At 39.1% G+C, this 27,142-nt stretch overlaps 1 protein-coding gene across 1 annotated transcript in view; it reads right to left on the bottom strand.

Annotated features, from left to right (window-relative positions):
- OSBPL7 (oxysterol binding protein like 7) overlaps positions 1-27,142 on the bottom strand; it is a 1,590,705-nt gene that overhangs the window by 789,378 nt on the left and 774,185 nt on the right. The window contains exon 8 of the mRNA XM_044054965.1: positions 17,195-17,298. Coding sequence (XP_043910900.1) covers positions 17,195-17,298 — 104 coding nt within the window. The remainder of the gene's footprint in view (positions 1-17,194; positions 17,299-27,142) is intronic.

The raw sequence follows: 27,142 nt of genomic DNA, 5'->3' as shown, positions 1-27,142 counted from the left end.
GCTTTGTATGTTAGGCAGAGATCGCCTCTGAGTAAGCGATATGAAATGGAGTACAGCTGGAGTTTTTTGAGACGGTCTGCATAGGGCATCTGTTTGAGGCCAGTGATCCTCTTTGTGAGGTATTTCTGTGGCCTTTCCAGTTGTTGTAAGTGTCTTGTGAGGTACATACCAAACGGGGTGTTATACACTATAATAGGTCTAATGAGGGATGAGTAGAGAAACAATGACCTCCTTTTTTCTGGATGAGAAACCTTTTGTGATGAGGTGTGCCACGTAGAAGGATTTCCTGACTACTGTGGCAATGTGGTTATCAAAAGAGAGACTACTGTCCACCTGTGTCCCTAGGTCTCATCACATTTTTGGTGTTTAGTGGACTACCGTCTATGTGGTAGTTCATGGGCACAGTGTTTTTCCCAAAGGGAATGACTATGCATTTTTTGGCGTTGAGCTTGAGGCCATCACCAGGCATCTGTTTCAGTGAGGCCCTTTTGTAGAATGTCCACATCATTTGGGGATTCAATAATGGCTCCCAGTTTGCAGTCGTCAGCGAACTTTGTTAGCCATAGACTCTCTCTGTTAGCCTGAACTTCAGAGAAGTAGATGCCAAACAGGAGGGGACCCAGGACTGAACCCTGTGGTACTCCACTTGTCACTGGTCTAGAGTCGGATTTGGAGTCAGCTCCTTTCATGGTGTGGGTTCTGTCAGTGAGCCAGTTGGCAATCCATCATGTGACATAGGGATTTATGCCCAGTTTAGTGAGTGTATCTATGATTCCAGAATGGAGGATGGTGTCAAAGGCCTTGGTGAGGTCTAGATAGGCTGTGTGAACCACCTTACCCTCGTCCACAGCTCTGGTGACTGCTTCAAAGAAGTCAATCCGAATTAGGAGACATGATCCACCTTTCACAAAACCAAACTGGGTGGGGTCCAGAGTTTGAAGGTTACCTATGTCTTTGTTTATAAGTTCCATGATGAGACGTTCAATGACCTTGCAGATCAGGCTTGTCAGGCTAATAGAGCGGTAGTTTCCCGGGGTCCATGGTGGATCCCCCCCTTGTGCAGTGGGATAACCGTAGCTGTGCGCCATTCAGTAGGCACAAAGCCTGACGTGAGGCTATGACTGAACATGGTACTTAGGTGGGGTGCCAGTTTGTTTTGTAGTTAGTGTAGAACAAGCCCGGGATGCTGTCTGATCCCATGGATGCTGCATTCCTGGCTTTGGAGACTGCAGTTTTTACCTGTGTGGCAGTGATTACTGGGACTTGGCATTCGTCCAGTATTGAGATGGGGGAAATTAACATTGAACCGATCTACCAGGATGTTGGCAATATCAGTTGGTTCTATATATTTAGTGCCATTTTGCTGTAACTCAGAGCAGATCTGTGTGTTGCCATTGAGGTTCTTGACATAGCTATAGAATGCTTTGTGGTTGTCTTTAGAATCTGTGGTGATTTTGTTTCGTAACTAGCTTTGGAGGACTTTATGAGGGATCTCCGCTTCTTACTGAGGCTGACAAGGAAGCGTTTCTGATCATGGGATTTTACTCTTTTTTGCAACAGTTTCTTCCTTCTGTTGTAGAGTTTGTTTATGGCAGGGGACCACCAGATTGGCTTCCTTTTTTTAGAGGAGAGAGTCTTGGTTCTATTTGGGATGTCATGGTCCATGCAATCGTGTATGTGTTTATACAGTGCATTCAGCAGTTGTACTTCTACTTTCTGTCTGCATGGGTGTCGTGAAGTTTCCTACTTCTGTCTTAAGAAGCATGAAGTTGACTTTGGAGAAGGTTTTTATGGTGGTTACCTTAATGGGGGTGGGGGCGGGATGTGGATGTCTAGGGTGATTAGCTTATGGTCATATCTGACCAACGAAGAGCTGACCTCTGGTGTGGAGCATCGGTTGCCCATGTTGGTTATGACCAGGTCTAGGATATTAAGCAAGAAAAAGGATATATCCCACTGCCAAGGAGTAGCCAGCAAAAACCACAAAGTAAAACACCTCCACAACTGTAGCACTCGAGAACTGGAAATGAAATATTTATTGAGAAGTCAAAACACTGTTAAAAACATATAAAGTCCCTTGAATTCCACAAACGATAAGCACTTTCGATAAATCTTCATCAGATCGCTGATAAATTGGGACTAAAAATGGCTTTTAATACTCAAAGTTTAAAGCATTTTTTTCTCCTTTTTGAAAATGAACCAATCACAAGTGTTAAAAATGAACACACCTTCTTAACAACCAATGATCGTTTTACTAACTTTCAGCTTTAGAGAAGGTAGGGAGATTTTCTCTCTTCCAATCACAGTGGTCAAAAATAGACACTTCTTCTTTTCAGCCAATAGTTGGTCTTCTGGCTTTCTGCATTGGTCTAAACGGAATCACCGCGTTTAGACCAGGAAATTGATCTGCTCTTAAGTTAATTATCCATTTGATCTCTCTTTTTTCGTTTGATTACTAATATCTCCTTGCTTTATTCCCACAAAAATCCATTCTATTACTTTGAATAGAAAGGAATGTGTGGGAAAAGCATTAACATGTGTAGCAAGGGAATTATGCAAATCCTTTCCACAGATGTCTCTCAAATGCCTCAAAATACGTTTTTTAAAAACTTGATTAGTTTTACTGACACAATAAGCAGGACATGATGTGTAGGTCACCAGATAAACAACATTTGAAGTACTACAAGTAGCCTTCAGATTAAAAGTGCATTCTTTTCCAGCATTTGCTTGAAGAAAGGAATTACTACTGTCAATGTATTCACAAGCTAAGCAATTCCCACACTGAAATGTCCCTTTGGGACCCAAAATTTAGGACTTTGGAAAGGCATCTTTTGTGCATTATATTCATTTGATATTCTTTCTATTCTTATATCCAAAACTTGGGATCTCCCCTACTATCTCCTTTAACTTGGGGTCTTGGGTTAGGATGGGCCAAAACTGATGTATTACTTTTTGAATCTACGCATTATCTGTACTGTAGGTCAGCATCATCCTTAATCTGTTGTCCTTCTGTTCAATATTGCCTTTTTGTTTCTTACATACTTCAGATGTAGTTTTTCCATAATTTGTTTCTCTATACATGCTATCAATTAGAACATGAGTATCCTTTTCATTGTAACCACATGCTTTTAAATTATTTTGCAGATTTTTCATCTCTTTCTCTATAACTGCACACTTTGGGTGCATCTTTTCAGAATTCTTGTAGTCTCATTCCGCATAATATTCTTTGTAATGTGCCTAGGATGAATACTGCTTTTGTGCAGATAATGATTCCTCCATGTGCTTTTCCTGTACAATGCTGTACTAATTTTATTTCCTTCCTCCAGTGTAATGTTGACATCCAAATAGTTAACAGACGTTCGCGAACATTCTGCTGTTAATTTCAAAAAATTATAAAAATATAAATTCCATTTATATAATCCAAGAACAACAGGAATTTTTTCTCATCTCCTTCCCAGAGTACAAAAAAGTCATCCACAAAATGGCCGTAGAACAAAACGTTCTTATACCAAGGATTAGTGGGGCTGAGTACATGAATATGCTCCCATTCTGCTAATACGAGATTTGAATAGCTGCTCGTGCAGGAGGTGCCCACGGCAATCCCCCAATGTTGCTAATAAATAGATTGTCCATAGGCAAAATATTTATTCTCAAGAATCATTGATAATGTGCACATTTTGTCAGCTTCTGTGTCATTAAGGCAAAGTGTTAAGATTCCCCTTGTGGTCTCTATTCCAAAATCATTTAGTATGGAGGCAAAAAGATTGTTCACATCCATAGTGGTCAACAAAAGGTTACAATTGTTCTTATTTGTATTCATAGCTTTGTGTAACTTCCTAAGAAAATCATCTGTATCTTGTAGTACTGTCTCAGTATCAATCAATATTTTAAACTCACACTGCTGTTCGGTTACAATAAAGGCTGTCCTCCAACTGATAAATTCCAAAGAACGAGCGAACACGTATGAATAGTGAAAAAGTTTAATAACTCATAAAACCATTATAACAACCAAAACACAGATTAAGCGCGCTTTCATCTCATAGTCCGAGACTTCATCAGAATCATCTGTTAATTTCAAAACCATAGGTTCATAGGTTCATACTAGGCTATCTGCCCTAGGGCATTTGTAAGCCTAGCCAGAGTGTGTTTGGCTTTCGCCACCCATTTTAAATGAGTTTTACTATGCCCTTTTTCAAGGTTAGTTTACTGTGCCTCTGTCTACCAGTGACACAGAAGTGATCCCCGGGGTAAACCTACGATCTCCCATCCACTCATCAAGATTCCTCTTGAAGAGAGTCAGTGAGGGACTCTGCCTAACTTGGACTGGGATTCTATTCCAGAGTGAAGGGAGCCTCTGGGTTATGAATCTGTCCCTCCAGCATGTCCTATTTATTTCTGTGCTGAGGTTCAAGTCCCTCGAGCGTGTAGCTCGAAGGGATTTGGAATTTCTGCGGTGAAGCATGTCCATCAATTCCGGGTTGGACATGGCCTTATACGTCAGGTACAGATCGCCTCTAAGTAGGCGGTATGCAACTGAGTAGAGCTGGAGTTTCTTTAACCGAGCAGCATATGGCATCTGTTTGAGCCCTTTGATCCTCTTGGTGAGGTACTTTTGGGATCTTTCTAGTTGCTGCAGGTGTTGGGTAAGGTACATCCCGAATGGGGCATTATATTCAATTATGGGCCTGATGAGGGATGAGTAAAGAGGCACGATGACCTCCCTTGATCTAGATGTGAATCCCTTCATGATAAGGTGGGCTATATAGAAGGTTTTTCTAACCACTTTGGCCACGTGATTGTCAAATGAGAGATTGCTATCAACTTGGGTCCCCAGGTCCCTAATTACTTCTTCTGTACTTAATGGGTTACCACCTATGTGGTAATTTGTGGGCACTTTGTTTTTGCCAAAGGGGATGACTATACACTTTTTGGCGTTGAGCTTGAGGCCATGGCTCTGGCACCAGTTGTCTGTCTCTATGAGACCTTTTTGGAGGATGCTTGTGTCAGCTGGAGAGTCGATTATGGTGCCCAGTTTGCAGTCATCTGTGAACTTGGTCAGCCATAGTCCACCCGTGTTGGCCTGTACCTCCGAGAAATATATACCGAACAAGAGAGGTCCCAGGACTGAGCCTTGTGGGACGCCGCTTGTGACTAGTTTGGAGTCTGACATGGCTCCAGCAATTCTGACCATGTGTGTTCTGCCCTTGAGCCACTTTGCAACCCATCTAATGACATAGGGGTTTATATTTAAGCTGGAGAGCTTATCTATGATGCCCAAGTGGGGTATTGTATCGAAGGCTTTTGCAAGGTCCATCATGTTTAAATAACCTTCCACTCTTTTCCATTGGTTAATTTTGGCGCTCAAAACAATTAAATGCATTTTTTACTTATATTATGTTATGTTATAGCGTTGGTAAGTACCCTATTGAAAAATACATATTTAAAAATACCGCATTTAAAAATTCCCTATTTATAACACTCTTGTAAGAATGTGGTATAGTAAAAAACAATGTTGAAATATAAAAAATGAATATCACCTTCAAACATAAATATATACTGTATTAAAACCTCTATAATAAAAAAAATATATATATATATATATAAAAATGTAAACATAAAAATAACATATGTATATATATATATATATATATATGTGTGTGTGTGTGTGTGTGTGTGAAAGACTCATAATGTCCTCTTAGGGTTTAATGACAACAATTTCAGAGCTGGTTTTATAGAGATATGGTCATTCATTCCTGGGTGAGTGCAGGAATCCAATCTAATTTGCCATATCATCTCATGATATTCCAGGAATGTTTCCCAATCACCACCCCTGTCCTTCTGTTTAACTTCTTCCAATACCCAAAATTTGATGTTCATGTTCATACATTTAAGGATATGCCTATAGAGGACATTGTTCTCATTCTCTTTATTAATGTCTCTGATATGTTCATATACCCTATTTCTTAAATTCCTTTCGGTTTTCCCCACGTAATATGCCCGCATGTTAAACAATATGCCAGGTACACAACTCCTCTTATATAACAACTAGAGTAGGTGTGACTCATCAATTTGTAACCAGTGCTAGAAATATAAAGTTCCTTTTCTCCCGCCATAAACGGGCATTGGGCACACCTACCACATTTATGTGTACCCGTTTTCCGCTCTGCCCCTCCATTATTTTTACCTTTGTTTATCTCCAGGATATTTTTCAAATTCATATTTCTCCTGAAGCTATATTTTAAGGGTTCCTGAAAAAACTGCACTCTCGTGGGCATCCTGCTGAACATGTTCCAAATCCCATTAATACACCTCCTCAGCCATCCCATGTCAGAATAATAGGTTAGTAACAGCCGCGGTAGTTCTTCTCCAGAATTAACATTAGTATTCTCTTTCAGTTTAGATTTAGTAATAATTTCATTTCTGTTCATATTGTCGAATTCACTATCAAAATGCTCTATGTTGCTGATATCTATTGACCCATACTTTAATAATGGCCCATATTCTATGTTTCGCTTCTTAACATTCTCTATCAACCTTTTGGGGTACCCTCTTTCCCTAACATATCTTGAACCAAATCAAGTTCTCTAATAAAATCATTAGAGTCCGAGGTCATTCTTGACACCCTAACCATCTGACCTTTAATGACATTCCTTTTTAAATGGTTAGGGTGATCACTCTGGTAATGTAGCAAGGAGTTGGAATAACATTCCTTTCTGTGAATCTTAGACCTGTAGTTCCTTTTCTCGTAATCCTTACTCACCTTAAATAAAGTAAAAATAAGGGAGGGGCACAGCGGAAAACGGGTACACATTAATGTGGTAGGTGTACCCAATTTCTGTGTTTTGGTTGTTATAATGGTTTTATGAGTTATTAAACTTTTTCACTATTCATACGGGTTCGCTCGTTCTTTGGAATTTATCAGTTGGAGGACAGCCTTTATTGTAACCGAACAGCAGTGTGAGTTTATGTTATTGATCGTTTCTGCAGTTACTGCATATTTTTGGGTTATCAATCAATATTTTCCTAAGTTCTTTCTCTACGTATAAAGACATAGTTTCCATGACCCAACCTTGCCCAGACACTATCGATCATAAGACTATGGCACTGTTAGTAAGAGAAGTTGGCCTTTCAATGCAGGGGGAGTATGTGCCCGTTCTGAAGACTGTGCTACAGCAAAGCAGGCAAATTCCAGAATAACCCAAAGATGCCCAGACATGTTCCTTTATATCTGAAAAGAGCCTGTATTTGCTCTTTATTCATTTTCTATTTAATACAATTAAGTTATTTTCATAAATTGTGGTCCTTGCTGTATATTTTTATAGGACCATTTGTGTATCTATGTGTGTGTGTGTGTGTGTGTGTGTGTGTGTGTGTGTGTGTGTGTGTATATATATATATATATATATATATATATATATATATATATATATATATATATATTCACTAGACAATCTCAAAATACTGAAATCTCGAATTTCAGTATTTCTAGACTGAATAGTCGAAATTCCACATACCCAAAAACCAAAATCACGACCATGCACATACACACACACCACCACACAAACACACATGCACCTACCTAACTACACTACAAGAAACAAAACAACAAACACAACATAATATACAAACACACCTACCTTACCTATAAGCAGGGGGGCAAGCCCCCTTACACCCCTCATGTAGGGGGCTGCGCTGCCCACCCCACTTATATATACTAACTCCAAGGCTGCACTAAACACACAAATACACAAAACCCACCACTACACATTCACACACAATAAAATCCCTACCCAATACCCTTTCGTAAGCACCACTTACCTGAATCCCCAGCTAAATCCACAAACCGCACCGCACATCACGAATGTGACACCACAACAGCGGATTTGACATTTCTGCATTATTCGCGTAACTGCACTTTCGACTATTCAGTCTCGAAATACTGAAATTCGAGACTTCAGTATTTCAAGATTGTCTAGTGAACCCGTAAACATATATATATATATATATATATATATATATATATATATATATATGGGTCTACATTTTTATATATATATATATATATATATATATATATATATATATATATATATATATATGGATCTACATTTCTTGATCGAAATTTTACACTCTCAAACAAGAAAAGTAAAACCCCACTTCCGTGAAAGTGCGCTTTCGCAAAAGTCGATTCAAAACAAACTACTTTAAACACTATTTTGTAGGGGGGGCAAGCATCCTGTACCCCCATGTGGGGGGCTGTGCCCCCACACACCCTTACTTAAATATGCTAACTCTGAGATCGCACTACAGTGGGGAAAAGGATATATTTCCTTATCCCCACTGTAATGTGCTTTGGTGAATAGGCTTTTGCGAAAGTGCACTGTCGATGTAGTGCACTTTCGCTTAAGTGGGTTTGATCTTCTGCTTGCTGAGAAAGTGTGTTTTCGACCAACAGAAGTAGACCCACACACACACACACACACACACACACACACACACACACACACACACACACACACACACACACACACAGTTTAGTGTAATCTATTGTAGCCAATTTATTTACTTACACTTTGTTGACTGAGTTAGCTAAGCCATCATCTCTTGTCTGAGTACAGCACTGGTGACATGCATACTGACTAGGGAAAATCTGGACATGTCACCCCCAACTATTTTCATCAGTAGATGGTGCCAGAAGGTCAAGCCTGATGATGGACATGTGGACATGGAAGAAGACGAGATCCAAAATTGCACTGCACACCAGCATCATGAATATGAGAATGCAGTAATCCAAGACAATAATGTTACTGTGGTGACTTTAAGTGAAAGTGGACTGGAAGAGTTTACTTGAAATGCTATGATTTATGAGGACAATCTTGAAGATGACAGGGCATTATCATGGGGAGATACTGTTGACAACTGTGAATTGCTTAGAGAAAGAAATGAGCAGGTAAGACTGACGTCTTCACCTTAAATACACTACAGCCATTAAAGCAATAAACAAATCCATCATGACCACTGGTGAATGCGAATAGCCATCTCAACCCGATAAACACAATTGTATGCATGAAATTTCTGCAGCTGGGAGTTCGGATGCTCAGTGGTCATATGTAGTGGTGGTTGTTGTGTGAGACAGGTTTACCAACAGGAGAATCGAGGACAAAAGGAGGCCAACAGTAAGACAGCATAACAGACAGATAATTTGGGATCATTACTAAATCTCGAAATTCCACAATCCCGAGACTCTGAATCCAAAGACCAAAATCTCGAGATTGTGAAATCTCGAACATAAAAAAAAACATATTCTAATGTATATGCAGGGGGGCAAGCCCCCCTGCACCTCCACACCGCCTGCAACTTAAATATACCAACTCTGAGATCGCACTACAATGGAGTGAACAGCAAAACAGTGTCGTGCAGAGGGGAACGGAAACTTTGCCATTCACTCTACTGTAGTGCAATCTCAGAGCTGGTATATTGAAGTTGCAGGGGGTGCAGAGGGTGCAGCCCCCACATGGGGGTGCACGGGGGCTTGCTCTCCTGCATATACGTTAGACAATGTTGTGTTTTTGTTGACTTTTGTTTTTTTTTTTTATGTTCGAGAGTCCACAATCTTGAGATTCTGGTCCTCAGGATTCAAAGTCTCGGGATTGTGGAATTTTCAGATTTAGTAGTGATCTCATAATTTATACGGGACAGATTACTACAGCCTTTGGGCTTTTAAGGCTCAGGATATTCATTCCCTGAGTCATTTAGCAACAGAACAATTCTGTGAAATTATTTATAAAAAGTTTTGCTTTGCTGGAAAAAATCATGTATGGGGTGGAGAAAAAGGATTTTCAAGTAAGAATTTGCAATTAAGGAAAAAGGTGAATGGTCAAGTTTTGAACTGATGAAATACAACAGCAAGAGTTCTGGGACTTTTTTGTGAAAGGACTGAGAGAGAGCCAAGAGAAAAATGGATGAAAGAAATCATGAAGATTATGAATTGGGGCATGGAACTTGGGTTCAATTATGAGGCTTACTAAAAGAAATCATGAAGATTATGAATTGGGGCATGGAACTTGGGTTCAATTATGAGGCTTACTAAAAGAAATCATGAAGATTATGAATTGGGGCATGGAACTTGGGTTCAATTATGAAGCTTACTAAAAGAAATCATGAAGATTATGAATTGGGGCATGGAACTTGGGTTTAATTATGAAGCTTACTAAAAGAAATCATGAAGATTATGAATTGGGGCATGGAACTTGGGTTCAATTCTGAGGCTTACTAAAAGAAATCATGAAGATTATGAATTGGGGCATGGAACTTAGGTTCAATTATGAGGCTTACTAAACATAACATATTCAGCATATGCCTTGCGTTGTGGCAGTGGGCTCAGAGGGTTAAGGCTGGCTGTGAGCTGTGCTTCCTGTGGTAGAGAGTTTGATTCCCTCAGCCCTCATTATATTATTATAAGACCTTGAGCATGTCAGTTAACCAGACACTGTTCCTAGCTCATTCTTCAAAATGGGCTCCGTATCCATCGGGCTTACCTGGTTAACTAATGGGTATTAACAGTAGTAATAATAAAAGTAATAGGAGTAGGAGTACTACTATTATTAATACCCTATTCACACACATTGGGGCAGTGATGAACATCTGTTTATGGACTGTGACAAAAGATGATGCACTTGATGTGGGGAAAGGCGACACACTGCAAAAAGTTGATATTTGAAAGAGGGACACTTTGTATCATGTAGTGAGGGTGGGAAATAGGAAAGGAGACAAATAATGTGAAAGACAATGATGCTGAAGGTAAATTTCAAAATGTTTCTAATAATGAAAGTTTATGTTTAGTGAATGCTGAGAAAAATGAAGCTATGGGGTGTTGGATAAAACAGAAATAAAAGCATGTAATGAAACAAGTCAAAAATGTATAAACTGATAATATTGTGAAAAAATAGGTATGATGTTTTATGGGAAGAAAATACAGGAGAAATTATGCAGGGAAACGTAAGGAAAAAGTTAGTGGAAACGGTTCAAGTGGCTTAGAATACAATTTGGGAAATCAGAACTTAATTACTATCCATAAACCTAAACGTCCTGCTGGCCAGCTTCTCCTATCTTTCTTACTAGGCAAAAAATGGAATTCCCTTCCCTCCACACTAAGAACCATACCAAACTCAGAAAACTTAAAAACACAACTATTCAGACACCTGTCCACTAAATGAAAATGTACCTGCCTTCACCCAACCTAATCCAAGGGGGTTCTCGCTCTGGTTTCCAAGCTCTACAACTCTCATAGTTATCTTGCTATGAGCCTATCTAAGCTCTCAACAATTTATATAGCTTCTCTCTAAGCTCTCACCTCCTACAGCTACCCTCACACAGCCCAACCTTGTAAATATTGTAAATAGCATTCTACTGTTGATGTGTGTATGTAAAGCGTATTTACATTTTCTTAAAAGGTTTGTATGTAAACTGTTTCCACACCTAACACATATCTGTGTGATCCCTACCTTCAAGCTTAATGAATTTACTAACTATGCATGATATTGAATGCATTTATGAGTAACTCTTCTACATAAGATATTTAATATTAACTATCATTTGTATCTAAATTGTATAATGCATCTTGGAGCTTTTCTCCCCGGGCCTCCACCGAAAATGGGTCAATTCGGCCCAGTGGACTTCCCCGGTAATCAAACTGCAAATAAATAAATAAGATAAGATAAGGATATCTGTGAGTGTAAGCAGTACAAAAATGAAATAATTCTTCTGGTGTTACAAAGGTGTCTGAAAGTTACTCAAGATATTACATGTTTGTTAGATATTAGGTATATACATTTCTGACCTTAAGTTATTGGCTAAACTTAAAATGTCCCTTCAAGGCAGTTAGCCTAGGATTTAGCTATGGCACTCATAAATGAACTGGCATGAAGACATTTTGAGCAGATATTGGATAAAAACAACTGTTTAGAACACAGGGAATGAGGAATGCTGGGAAATGTGTGCTCCAATAAATAATACAGATATAACATTTTGATGTGACACTAGAGAGTCCTGGAAATACGTAAATGCTAGATGTTAGGATAATGGATAGGGTGCAAATTTTGATAACACTGTATGTTTACACAAATATAAAGGAATGGGAAACATTATATGAAGAGCTGGAAAATATGCAAAGGTTAACATGATCGCTTTAGTCACAAAATCATTTCAACTGTGATTTCGGTAAACAGGAAAATAACGAGGATGTCAAAAATTCAGGGAATTAATGAAGAACTGTTGTTTGTGTACAGGAAAGAAAAAATTAATACACATATAAAAGGTGGCTGTTAAGATGAGAAATTAATTTCTTTTTGTTACTGGAAATACTACTAGAAATATGCGGGGGTATAAAAGGAGAAGAATTTTCAGAAAATAAGGCAATATGGGCAGAGCTGGGAAGGAATGTCTGCATTATTAAACTGGAAAGACATAAAGAGATATACTGAAATATGTAGTGTGTTAGAAATAATGGGTAAAAAGACAAATATGTTTTCCAGATCACTTTTGGATGAGGCAGTTTTATAAAACCAAAACAGGTTGATGGAAGACATACAAATAAAAGTATGAACAGGTTTATACAAAATCAATAAGGAAAGATACTGTAGTGGAAGGAAGGATTATAAAAAAAGGTGCTAGTTCTGAAAGAAAATTTGTAAAGAGCAATAATGTCTAAGAAGTGAAAATCAGATGCATAAAATTAATAAGACTGGCAGTAGGGGGTATGTTAATCACACAAAGATATATAGTGCACGGCAGGAAAAAAGAAGTAATACCTTTTTGCATGGAAAAGTGGCAGGAGGGTGATTGTTACAGGTCAAGGAAGGGGAAATAAGAACTCAAGATGGAATTAAGAAATGTATCTAACAATTTGTAAAGGAAATGTATAAGGAAGACAAGTATGCAGGATGTAAAGGGGGTAACTGAATATAACTACAGAATATCAAAAGCTACTGTTGGGGAAAAAGCAGCTATTAATAGAGCAAAAGCTGGAAAGTAATACAGGAAGGGAAGCAGGAAAGTGCACCAGGAAGGAATGGTTTAAGCAGTAGGTTTTATAAACCAGTAAAAGATGGAAAGAGGCAGATTTTTATTAGAAGATAGTTTAGGGATGGGTTGGGGAATAAGGACGTTTAATGATTTTTTATGGAAAAAAAGATGAGACATTTTTTTGACACCCTAGTGTCTTTAACATTCGGCAATGTGGATTACATAATAATGATTTAACAGAAATATTTCTGAGTAAATGATGCATTCTATAGTGCAAGATGGGGTGTGCAGGTTTAGAGGAAATGTAAAGGAGGTCTTGACTTTGATTACATAAATAGTGGATGATATACAGAAGTGAGAGACAGACGTCAGGACTGTAATATATGACACACAAATGGAATTACATTATGTAAAGCATGAACAAATGTGGAATGTTATAAGAGAATATGGTATAGAAGAGATTTTTTTTATCATACAAACAGTACACGAGTGAAATTATTGGCTAGGCTTATAAGGGCCTCCGGACCCATAGCATAGTATCATCCTATGAACCTATGAACACATTAATATGTGGTTTAAGGTTTTGGTGAGTGGAAAAGGAAGTTCAACAGTACTGCCCCATGAGTGGGACATTGTTAGTAGCGAATGCAGATATACAGAAGGTATGGAAATAAGTTAAACGGTCAACTACATATAAAGAGAAAGTACATCTGATTTAAGTTAAGAAGATGACCTGATAATATCAGTAATGAACAGAGAATGGCTAACAGAAGTGGTAAAGATGGTAGAGGATTTCTTGATGAATGGCTATGATAATAAGAAAATAATAGTAGGTGACATTTATTTTTCTACAAGAATGTTTCCGGCACTATGAGTAGTTTGGAACAGAAGATGGGGTGGGAAAACACTAGGAGATAATGTTTACAGAAATGAGGGGAATTGTTCAGATGTGGAAAGCATTTAGAATGGCATTAGAAAATTAGACTTATTTGCTTTGTTTGGTAATATTAGGAAAATAGCATACTAGGAGGGAAAGTATAAGTTTCCAAGTAATCTTCAGAAAAAATGCTTTAGAAATTCTCTTTAAGTCTGTGGCTCTAGGCTGAAACTAGTTAAGGTAGGGTTGTACATCATAAAAAAATAAAGCAAGGTTAGGGTTAATAAATCCCATACTTTAATTAGCATCTTTATATTTGTTTTTTTGGTTGTTCAGGAAACTGAAAGAAGAAGAAAATGTTTATTACAATAATTTTTAATTATGAAACAGCAAACATTTTTGGTGGGGTATGGACATAGTAGGACCGAGTCATGAATATTAAAAGAAAAGTTTTATTGTTGAAAGTTACTTTGGAGAATTTACCAGAAAAAAATAAGTCAACAGCATGAACAGGTGATGACATATCTATGGAAAACAAGACAAGCATTACAGAAAAGAAGATTAAGAATGAAAGGGATAATGGAAACTGCATTTTTTGGCATATGATGATAATTAATGTACCTGTAAGGGAACCATGCTTCACAAACAACAGCAGGAAAAATTATGTCATGCACGTGGTGAACAGGGGAAAATACAGCATTTGTTTCTGAGATATATTGGGACTGAAGTTTTTACAAAAAGATAACTCATGAAAAAAGAAAGGGATAACTCATGTTTATCAAGATATGATTTGTAAAGAGTACATGATAAGATGAAGGTACAGGTAGAAATTTTAACAGATGTATAATCTATTGTATATGGCATATATGAAAGGCAAGGTATGGGAGAAATGCTATATAATAAAAACTGAAATTTAAGTAATATTTTTGTAGAGATAAAATGCAGCTTATGGAAGGAGAGTTTTCTCATTCTGTAAATAAACTGTATGTATATATATATATATATATATATATATATATATATATATATATATATATCTATATACACATACATACACACACACACACACACACACACACACACACACACACACACACACACACACACACACACATATACGGTTTTCATTTTTTTATTGTTTTCTTCTATGATTTACTTCTACTTGACTAACACATATAAACATTAATTTTAATAAATCACCCCTATTCTGCCAGGGGATTGCACCAAATTAAACTACCAGCAATTTAGTCAGATTGGACCTCAGTTTAAAAGCTCATCTGAAGGATACTGCACTAGAAAATGCTGCACTTCTTTGTTCTGCACTGCTGAAAAATAAATCCATGTACCTGGTGTGGGACTAGAACCCACAATCTTCTGATATTCCAGCATCAAAGGCAAGTATGCAACCTGCTGCACCATTGATAATCAACTAGCATGTTTCCAGGAGGTGGGAGGAAACTGCAGTAATCTACTAGGCCCTGTAAAAAATGGACACATATTACCCCCCCACACCCCATAGATGAAGCATCCAGAATGAACTTCCTGAACTCTTCCTTAAAGGAGGAGAGCCTCTGGCAGGCCATTCTCTACAAACACATGCTTCAGTCTGCTGCCCTAGCTACAGTATCAACACAGTCAGAACCATAGCGAGCTACACAAAAGCCCACTATGGATGCCACATACAGTACATTAACCACGTCTCTTAAGAACAGACTCAGAAATGAAAGACCACAACAGGTGATGTAAACAACTGAGGACTAGGAACCACAAAAAGTCCAGGACAATATATGTTTGACCACACTGTCCAAGGCTTTAAACAGCTTAACTGGTGAGGCTATGGTCACTGGGTCCTATGCTAGGCCAAAGAGACCATAATAGAGAGGAATCAGCACAGGGGTGCCTGGCGAGGACCATAATTCATTCAGTTGAGGATTTACAGGCAGCATCCATCTTCTTGTAATCCAGAGCATGAAAATCAGGATGATTCCAGGTGGATTCATGGCATCCCGGACAAAAGGCTCCACAGGGAATGACCTAAGGCACCTCCCAACTTCTTTTCTAGAGGACTGTCTGAGATTCAAGGTTTCTCCAAAGGAAGAGTCAGAAGGACTCCGTGACCTTATCTGTCTTTGGGACAACGGCCTCTGAGTCCCTACAGTGTTCAAAAATCCAAGAGAAAGGAGATCTCCCATCCTCTTTAGAAGGTATAAGATCACACACAAATATGATATGCTTGGGTGAATAACATAGTGGCTACAAGTCAGGGTGCTGGCACACATGGATGCATCCCTCAAATGCTGCATAAGGACTTGAGAGGCCTACATCAGGTTACATTCTCTAAAGGATGCAGTCCTGTACCTCAAGTGGATAGGTTTCACCAGATTTAGACATATGCCCAAAGTCAAAGACCTGACCATAAGTGCTAGTGTTGAAAGACCTGAATTACTCTTCTTTATCTGGGTGATTAAGCCTTGACGGGCCCTGAAGGAGATTTGGGGAGAAGGCTCATTAGCCCTAAGAATTATCACCAAGCTATGGCCAGATGACCCAAGCATCTATTTCCCAGGATCACATGGATATGGTCATGACATAGCTGATCAACAAAGGAGGGGCACTGCCTACACCCCTGGATGTATCCCCCCAGGTGCAAGGGAAAGTAAACCTCCTCTTCCAGACCCCTCATATTTCACCATACAGAAAGACAGGCATAAGCATGAGCCCTCACTTGGCAGGGACAAATTCATTACACATGGAGGACGGGGGGGGGGGGGGGGGCATTTTAAAAATGGGCTTACCTGCAGGAGACTGTGAATGAAACCCACGCTTCACTTCCTTGGTCTACTGATGGTGCTCTGACAAAACGAACTGGAGCTGTGCAGGGGGCCCTCCCATCACTGCCTGTCCTGGGCACTTTCAACTGCTACCATCTTCTTCACCACAAGACAGAAATGGCATTTCCCCTTCACTAGACAGCTGCAGTTACAACCGTGTTTCACATTCTACTCCTCTCCTAAGTGGTAAAGAGAAGCCAGTGCAGGTTTTGGCTAGTTATATGGCAGCCAGATAAATATCTCAAAGGCAGCACTGCTTTTGTCAGTGAAGATGGGGAACTTTTCTATGAGTAACTCAAAGATCAAGATCTGAACTATCCAAACAACATGCAGCATATGCACCAGCTGAGCAGAAGCTTCAGAAAAAAAGGCAAAACTGGAATGCAAAATAAACGTCAACTGTAAACCCACTAAGGAATGTCACTAATAACAGCTTTGACGGGCACTATCCCATGTTTCTTACCTGGCTGCTGCAGATGACAGGTGCTGAATGTACCCTATGTAAAATCTCCAGACTCTGAAGCAGTTTACTGAGCTCTGTCAAGTTCTGATGGCATTCTGAGAGGTCTGGAAAAGAGCCAAAATGTTGAAGTTATTAAAACTGCAAAGTGAAAAGAAAAAAATGGATATGTTAGGACTCACTGGAAGAAGGAACTATGAAATTCCAAATTAGAAATAGCTGCAAACAGGATGTGTGGCTCAGAGCACAATACTCCAAGCCTCAGCACATACTTCAGTGTACCAAGTTTACGAGAGTAGAATGCAGCAGAATTCAGTACATTTGAAGAAGTTAAATAAACTGCGTTACAAAGCATTTCATGGAAGAAGCCACTCTATGGATATGTGTTTTGCTTCAGCTTTTTCATTAAAGTAACTATCTATTGTAAATGCAGGATGCGTCCAGTCATATAAACCAGCACCTGTCAGCAGTAAGCATCATTTTATTAAGGTCTTGTAAACAAAGAAAAAAATCTTTCTCTCTTTTACACTTCATAAAGCCCCAGTGATAACATATAATTCATGTCAATAATGGCTCTCATATATAAACACATACTGACATTTAATCAGGGAGAGCACATGGCTTCACAGGTACACAAATGCATTTAACCCTCTTTAAATAACCATGAATAAATCAAAGTGTGACATGAAAACTGAGTTGTGTTCATCGCACCAAGACATATCAGCAGAAGGTGATGGTGCAATACACTAAACTGTCAAGACTGAAATGAGAAGTTATGCTTTTTATCTATCCAAACTCGGGCAGAATGTCACCCAAAAGAACCAGGTAATACAATAGTGAAGACATTGGTTGCAAAAGATAACTGTTTATCAAAGCAATTATGCCAGTCAATCAGCATAAAGCATTACAGATTGCAAGAAGAGGCAGTCCTACGTGTAAAACAAACATAAAGCATAGGACAGACAAACTGGTAGGCAGTGAAACCAACATCTGAAATGCAAAGTTATGCTGACTAAGTAGAATTAGGGAAAAGCAAGTGATAAGATGTTCAAAAAAGAGCAGATGAGAAAAAAATGGATGCATGAATGGTTAACAAAAGGCGAGAGTAAGCAAGAACAGAAGCCTATGGGCAAAGGTAACAAAGGACAAAACTGCAAAGAAGAAGGCAAGAAAGGATGAGAGTGAGGAGGGGGAAGACAGAGACTAAAACTTAAATGAAAGAGAATCCTTGAATTATAAATTCAGTGGAAAGAATAGAGAGTCAGAAGAAGCAGAAAAGTAGATTATGGAATACTGCTCTAAACTCTCTCTGTTAACCTGCTTGTCCATGGGACCTGTCTATTCACCAGTAAACATGTGGTCCTGCCATTATACTCCACCAATACATTTGTGGTTTGCAATGCCAACATGCCAAAATCTGAGCTTCTGGTATTGCAATCCCAACACCTCTGAACCTGAGCCCTTGGTACTGCAATGTCACCATGTCAGAATCTGAGCTCCTGATACTGCAGTGCCAACACACCAGAATCTGATCTTCTGAAACTGAAATGCCAACATGCCAGAATCTGATCTCCTGAAACTGCAAAGCCAATGTGCCATAATCCGAGCTCCTGGTATAAACTGCTGAATAGAGTACTTAAAGTGCTTATGTTAATTCCTCATCCATGCCTGTTTTCATATGATAAGGACTGCTGTGCACAGCCTCGCTCTGCTTTCCCATCAGATCGGGTTAATCTGGCTTAACATACTTAAACATAGGCTCAGTTTTTCAAAAATAATCACCATTAATTGCTGTCCAATTATTTTATTCAAACATCTATTATCAAAATGCACATTCAACAGCTCACAATTCTAAGAAAAATCATCTGACAATACCAACCACCCCAGTTACTAACACATGTAATGGTGACTAGCTGACTATATTGTCATAAAATAAAATTCAGAGACAACTTTAAAATAAGTTAAATAAAAAAGTCCTGCTACTTCCACTTGACACAACCCTGAAGTGAGATTACCGAAGAAAAGAAATTACACAGAAGTAACTAGTTGCAGCAGTGTCACACATTTGATTTATGCAGATTTATGCAGGACAGCTAATAAATTATTTTAGAATATTATAACACTTGGGCTGTGCTGTAGGTGGATTGGACACACTAAATTGGCCCTAGGAGTGAGTGCGTGCATGTGTGTGCCTTCTGTGGAAGGTTGGGCATTGGGCTGGCAACTCAACACCGTAAAACTCCACTGCCAATCATGAGCGGACAGCTGATCCGCTGTAGCGACCCCTAACCGGGGAAAGCCGAAAGAAAAAGAAGATAAAGCTTGAGCTGTACACTTAATGGAAAAGGGACAAACAAAAAGCCAAAATTCCCTTATAATTTTTATTCTTTCAAATTAGATTTGATGTCACCTGCAGTCATGTTAAATAGGTTCATAGGTTGGCACTAGGCTATCGGCCCTAGGGCCTATACAAGCCTAGCCATAACAATTCCCTGGCTATTTCTTCCCACAGTATTTACTTCCCTGGACCCCTGTCTAGCAGGGCGACTGACGTGATCCCCAGGGTGAATTTCCCATCCAATCATTAAGGTTCCTTTTGAAAAGGGCCAAAGAGGTGCTCTGCTTGACATGTATGGGCAGTCTATTCCAGAGTCTGGGGAGACTCTGGGTCAGGAACCTATCCCTCCAGCATGTTTTGTTCATTGTGATGATCCCTGGAGCATGTGTTTCTGAGGGATTGGGATTTCTTTAAGTGGAGCATGTCCAACAGCTCAGGGTTTGACATGGCCTTGTATGTTAAGCAGAGATCGCCTCTGAGTAGACGATATGCGACAGAGTATAGCTGGAGTTTTGTTAGACGGTCAGCATAGGGCTTCTGTTTTAGGCCTGTGATTCTTTTAGTGAGGTGTTTCTGCGGCCTTTCCAGTTGTTGCAGATGCCTTAAGAGGTACATACCAAACGGGGTGTTGTATCCTATAATGGGTCTAATGAGGGATGAGTACAGTGGGACAATGACCTCCTTTTTTCTGGATGAAAAGCCCTTAGTGATGAGGTGTGCCACATAGAAGGATTTCATGGCTGTTGTGGAGATGTGATTATCAAAGGTGAGACCACTGTCCACCTGTGTCCCTAAGTCTCTTATCACACTTTCGGTGTTTAGTGTACTGCCACCTATGTGGTTCACGGGTACATGTTTTTTAACTATACATTTCTTGGCATTGAGCTTGAGCCCATGGCTCTGGCACCAAGCATCTGTTTCTGTAAGGCCCTTTTGTAAAATATCCACATCATTTGGGGATTCAATAATGGCTCCCAGTTTACAGTCATCTGCAAACTTTGTTTGCCAGAGTCCCTTAGTGTTGGCCTGTACTTCAGAAAAGTAGATGCCAAACAAGAGCTGTCCCAGGACTGAACCCTGAGATACTCCACTTGTCTGGAGCTGGATTTGGAGTCGGCTACTTTTACAGTGTAGGTTCTGTCAGTAAGCCAGTTGGCAACCCATCGAGTGGCGTAGGAATTAATGCCCAGCTTAGTAAGTTTATCTATGATTCCAGAGTGGGGGATGGTGTTGAAGGCCTTGGCGAGGTCCAGATAGGCTGTGTGGATCACCTTACCCTTGTCCATGGCTCTGGAGACTGATCTGAAGAAGTCAATCAGGTTCATGAAACAAGATCGGCCCTTCACGAACCCAAACTGCATGGGGTCCAGTGTTTGAAGGTTGCCAATGTCTTTGTTTATAAGTTCCATGATAATACGTTCCAAGGCCTTGCAGATCAGGCTTGTCAGACTGATGGGGCGGTAGTTGCCAGGATCCAAGGTGGATTCCCCCCTTGTGGAGTGGGATAACTGTAGCTGTGCACCACTCAGTGGGCACGAAGCCTGAGGTGAGGCTATGATTAAACATGACACTTAGGTGAGGTGCCAGTTCATTCTGTAGTTCATGTAGTACACAGCCTGGGATGTCGTCTGGTCCCATGGATGCTGTATTCTTAGCTTTGGAGAGTGCATTTTTTTACCTGTGTGGCCATTAGTACCAGAATTTGACAATCTTTAGGTATTGAGATGGGCCCTTTAGGGGTGAGAGGGGGGTGAAGTTTGCACTGAATCGATCTGCCAGGATACTGGTAATATCCATGGGATCAGTATATTTAATGCCATTCTGTTGTAGCTCAGAGCAGATCTGAGCATTGCCTTTAGATTCTTGACATAGCTATAGAATGCTTTGTGGTTGTCTTTGGAATCTTTGGCAATTTTATTTTCGCAACTAGCTTTGGAGGGTTTTATGAGGGATCTCAGCTTCTTACTGAGGCTGGTAAGGGAGTTTTTTTGCATCCTGGGATTTTCCTCTTTTCTGCAACAGTTTCTTCCTTTTGTTGTAAAGTTGTTTATTGCAAGGGACCACCAGATTGGCTTCCTTTTTTTGGAGGACAGTGTCTTAGTTCTATTGGGGAAGGCACGATTCATGCACGAGTGGATGTACTCGTACAGTGCCTTAGTGTAGTATTCAGTAGTTGGACTTTCAGTTCCCGTCTGCATGGGTGTCATGATGTTTGTCACTTCTGACTTGAGTAGCATGAAGTTGGCTTTGGAGAAGTTTTTTACGGAGGTTTCCTTACTGGGGGGGGGGGGGTGGATGTCAAGGGTGATTAGTTTATGGTCACACCTGACCAATGAGGAGGTGACCATAGGTGTGGAGCATCGATTTCCCATGTTGGTAATGACCAGGTCTAGGATACTGTAGCCCCTGGTGGGACTAAGGATTAGTTGATCCAGGCCATTGCAATTTATGAATTCCAAGAACCGTTGGGCAAAGGTGTTGGCACACAAGTAGTTTTCCCAGTTAATGGCAGGGTAGTTGAAATCACCCAGTATTAGGGTGTTTGGTTGTATCTTAATATTTTCCAATATGTTTAGAAAGGTGTAGTGAGAATCTTGGGGCATGGTGGAGGATCTGTAGCAAGCTACAATTTGGATTGCAGTCTTACCTAGAGTTAGTTGCACCTGGAGAATTTCAGACGCATTGTGTTGGGCAACTAGCCTGGTGTTGTGAATATCCTTGGTGAATATAGACACTCCTCCAACTTTAGTTTTTCGGTCCTGGTTTGGTGGCCGAAAAGTGTGGTAAGAGTTGTAGGCTGGTACTGCAGGGGTGCTCTCTGGAGCTAGTAAGTCACCTGAACATGTTTCTATAAGCCTGGCCTTAAGCATGTATGTATTTGCCACAACAATTAATGGACTAATCAACACTCACATATAAAGTAAGTGTTGGTATCATTTGGATTTTACTATGATGAAGTCTCAATGAATGAAAGCTTATTGCTGGCATGCACTTAATTTTAATTAAAGTTAATTTTAGGTTTCCTGCACTGACTTCTTGTTTCATTTTTTCCACTACTCTTTTGTGCCTACTGACTTAGGCAAGCTGATGACAAATTTTGTTTTGGGACTCCTTTTTTGTGGTGGAGGTAGTCTTTCTGCAGGAGGAAGAGAAAAAAAATACAAATGCCCTATGTTTCTATTTTCCGTATAAAACCCTACAACCACTGAAGAAGATGCTCTAAACTAAAAACACAGAAGGAAACCTGACTAGTAGCTATATCCACTCTACCACCTGTTACATCAACTGAAGATAAACACTAAGTCTTTTTATAAGTCTACAGTTGAAAGATCATCCAGGTACTATATGTATAAAAACGGAGGTTCATCTATTTTATTCTACCCAGTGAGAGGCCTGTCTGGTTGCTATGACAGCCAATATAGTGCACCACAAGGCTTCTGAAATGGACTGGCACAAATAGGTATGACATCCATAAACAAAAAGAAAATTAGTGCTTTTTATTTATAAAATGATGATCCAATTAAGTTTTTCTGGCATGAGTGAAATAATCTACTTATAAAACCTAGCTAGCAAACACACACACACACACACACACACACACACACACACACACACACACACTGCTGTAAAAGTTGCTTGACTTGTTGCCTAAACATGTCATTTATCCACCACAAACAGCCCACTAGGTAGACTCACCTATTTTTAAGAGAAGATCTGAAATCATTAGGAAATTTAAATGGCTTGGATAGTTGGAAAAGTGGACATGAAAAATGAACAGTCATACTCTAATTTGTTTGCTTGGTGTTCCAAGTTCATTCACAGCTTCCCACTTTAATTAAAGGTCTTTAAGGTGTTAGAAGTCCTTCATATTCCCCAATGCAATATTAAAGTAGCTGTAGTATGTTAACGATGAAAGGAAATGCAAACCTCTTTCAACATGTATTACTGGTGAACTGGGGTTTTACAATGTTAAAGATTACTTTGAACCTTTAAAACGCGCACACACACACACACACACACACACACACACACACACACACACACACACACACACACACACACACACACACACACACTACACTACACTACATTCCTCTCATTTTTTTTTCTTGACAGCAGTTTCATCTGGTTGTCTTGAAGGATAACTGCTTCAGACCAGCTTCACAAAACACAAGGAATATCAAAAACAATCAACCATTTTCTGTCATGCGGTATACATTTCATAAATTACAGCAGTCTATACTGACACTCATTCAGAAGAATGCTGTACAGGTCTGGCAAACGTGACCTACGTGTAGAACAAAAAATAGACGAGCACATTACTGAAATAAATAGTGCAGTGATGTGGAAAAAAGCTATTCAAGTCACTAGATGTGCATTTATCAAACAAACAAGTGGTATTCTGGGTTAAAGATATGGGCAAACTAGGAGTAAGGTTCAACATGCCACATCACTGAAGTCTTGCACAGCTCAGTGTATTTAATGACATCATAAAGACCACTAAATCATGGAATGGGTAACACAAAAGATAGCTGTTTACAAGCACCAATCACTACCAAAAATACATAAAATACATAAAAAAATTCTTGCCAATTTTTAATTTATTTATTCAACCCAATAAATGAAATAGCCCATCTCCACCATTTTCGGCCATGTCCCTGGACAGAAGATTGACACAAAATATCAAATACATGATTAATTAACATTAGCCAATTAATGGACATATTTCTGGAAGTAAAATGGAGAACCCTCACAAAAAACACAAAGAGATGGGGACAACATGCAAACTCCACACAGACAATAACAGATCAAGAATGAACCCAAGACCCTGAAACTATGAAAATGAAATCTTAACGACTGTGCATACCATCAACTGTCCCCGATTCTGCAGAATATGACAATTTTTGCCATGTCTCTGTTAAAGTTTTTAATGTTCTGATTCCTGTCGGTCAATAGTGCTAGGTATTGAATTCATGCTTCTTACTGTTCACAAAATGTGTGCGATGCACAACCTGCTGTTGTACTCACTTTTTAACTGTATCAATAGGAGTTAAATTAATATTTAAAAGATGACCCTGATTTTGAGCCTCTGAACATTACTTTCGGCTTTGCCCAGAATTCTTTTTTTAAACACCTTTACCACTTAATGCATAAGCAAACATACATTAACAGAAATGAAAACAAACTACATTATAATTTTTCCATTTACCTAAATCACATCGTCTTTCCTTGTAACTACCATCAGTCTAACATTATATAAATTGCCAAATTCCTGCCTCACTTAAACTTCACTTCTCTTCTCCTGCACATTATTCTACATGTATTGTTCCCACAATTTCCATTTATTTCTATGTAATTTGCTCCTTCCCTTTTCTAAACATCCCTCTTCCAGTTCTTTTATCTCTTTTATAATATTCAATACTTCAAATACAGTTGGTTTAGACTTTGATTTCCATTGTTTTTTTGGCAGCCAAAAGAATTAAACTTAATAAAACATTACTATGTCTAGGCAATTCAGATCAAGTATCTCAGTTCAAAAGAATTATTTCCTTAGTTACAGCTATTTGCTCACCTAATATTTCTGATAAAGTATTCTGCAGGGAATTATTAAAATATGCCAACTCATTACACTCCCAAAAACATAAGCTCCCAGTTACTTATTTCTTCCCCATTACACCTCCAAGATTTGCAATCTACTTGAGGGACAACTCTGAAATTTGCTTAGGGTATAAAAATACCTGTCAAGCACCTCCAAGCAAAAACCTTCTGGACTTTATTGCATTCTTTGGATTCATGCATATGCCTTCCCATCATTCCCTTGTAAATTGTTTTTCCGGTCTCTCTTTCCAATCTCTTCTAACTTCCTCTGACCGATTCTTATAATTATCATGCAGTATTTATATGCCCTACTATTTATCCCTTTTTGCCAACAGCTTCTGTTCTAGATTCAACTAAAACTCTACCAGAGTGGACCTTCTCTTTGCTATACTCTGATATCAATCCCTGGAAGGGCAGGCAGTCCAAACATATTCTTGGCCTCATCTCACTCTATTACCTTTACCTCTCTAGTTATTTGCCCCCAATAGCTTGGTTCCTTTGCCAGGTTTCTCCAGTAACTTCTACCCACTTGCCTATTTTCTGTATCACTACTTGTAGTTATCCTTACTGGCAAAATTTCCCTTTCTCCAATCTCATGGCAGCATATTTCTCAGAATACTTTCTGCTGCTCTTTGAGTATAATATGCTGGATGGTTATAATTCTCCTTAAGGATCTGAATCCAAACTCCCAGTCTCTCTATTTCTTGAACATGTCCAGTGCTATTATCATCCTTTTCCATTCTGAATTATAATCTTCTCTTTGTGCTATGTGCATGAGCCTTAAGTTTGTAGCCTTAAAATAACCATTCAAATCAGGTATTCCTAAACCACCCTTGTTATATTAAAAGGATTGACTTACCCACTTAACTCTTGCATTCATCACCTCCCAGATAAATTCCTTCAACGCTTTATAAATTATGCCCTCAACATCTCCTCTGGTTGATAAAAATATGCCTGACCATATATAAAACTAAAGGGACTAAAACATTTTCACTTCTTACATCCTACTATCCATATCCACAAACAAGAACTTCCAGTTTCTCAGTTTTTGTATTATCTTTTGTTTAGTCTCTTCCCACGTATTCTTAGTTATCATCCATACTTCCAAATATTTCATTTTACACTGTCCCCATAAATATAGGTATTGCTGAACCAATTCATGTTTGGGTATAAAATTACGACTATAGCCTTCATTTTACCTTCATTCATTTTTATATCCCAAAAAGACCTGATATTGTCTCAAGGTGTTCTACAACACTGATGTGTATTTTTATATACTTATCATGTAGAAAACAATAAATGTCTTTCGGCTTTTCCTGGCTAGGGGTCGCCACAGCAGATCACTGGTCCGCCAATGATTGGCAGTGGATTTTAAGGAGTCGAGATGCCAATCTGAAGCCCAGCCTTCAAAGAAGGTACATCCATTCACACACGCACCTACCTGCATATCTTTAAAGTTCATTTGACCATGGGGAGGACATGCAGACTCCACACAGAAGGTGCTCCAGCCAAGAATCGAACCGGAGAGCCTCTTGCTGTGAGGTGACAATGCTAACTGCTGCACCACTGCGACCATATCATCATGTACAAAACAATACCATCTGCAAATAAAACCAACTTTTCTTGATTGCTATATTAATTATATGCTTGCATTTCGAAGTCCCTTATTTTCTTTGCCAGTGGCAGTAAATATAAAGCAAATACCAAAGGAGGGGACACTCCTGCCTAATTCGTTTGTTCAAACACAACTTATCAGTAAGGAACCTTTCCACTTTAATTCTCGCCTCTGATCCTTCATATATCCTCCTAATTAACATTGTTTTTATATCAGGGAATACAAATGCTTCCACTGTCCTACTCATAAAATACCAGTTTCTTTTACTGAATGCTTTTCTCTGCATCAAGACTCACTAACATCAGCAGTATTTTCTTACCTTCTGCTTCCCTTTGCATAATGTTGTCAAATATTCGCCTCCCCTACACAAAACTACACTGATCCATATCTATCAGTTTGG

Source organism: Protopterus annectens, chromosome 13.part0 (assembly GCF_019279795.1).
Source record: "Protopterus annectens isolate FY-2018-M chromosome 13.part0, PAN1.0, whole genome shotgun sequence".
NCBI lineage: Eukaryota > Metazoa > Chordata > Ceratodontiformes > Protopteridae > Protopterus > Protopterus annectens.
Note: the sequence above shows the minus strand (reverse complement) of the source record. Positions and strands in the feature narration are given on the sequence as shown.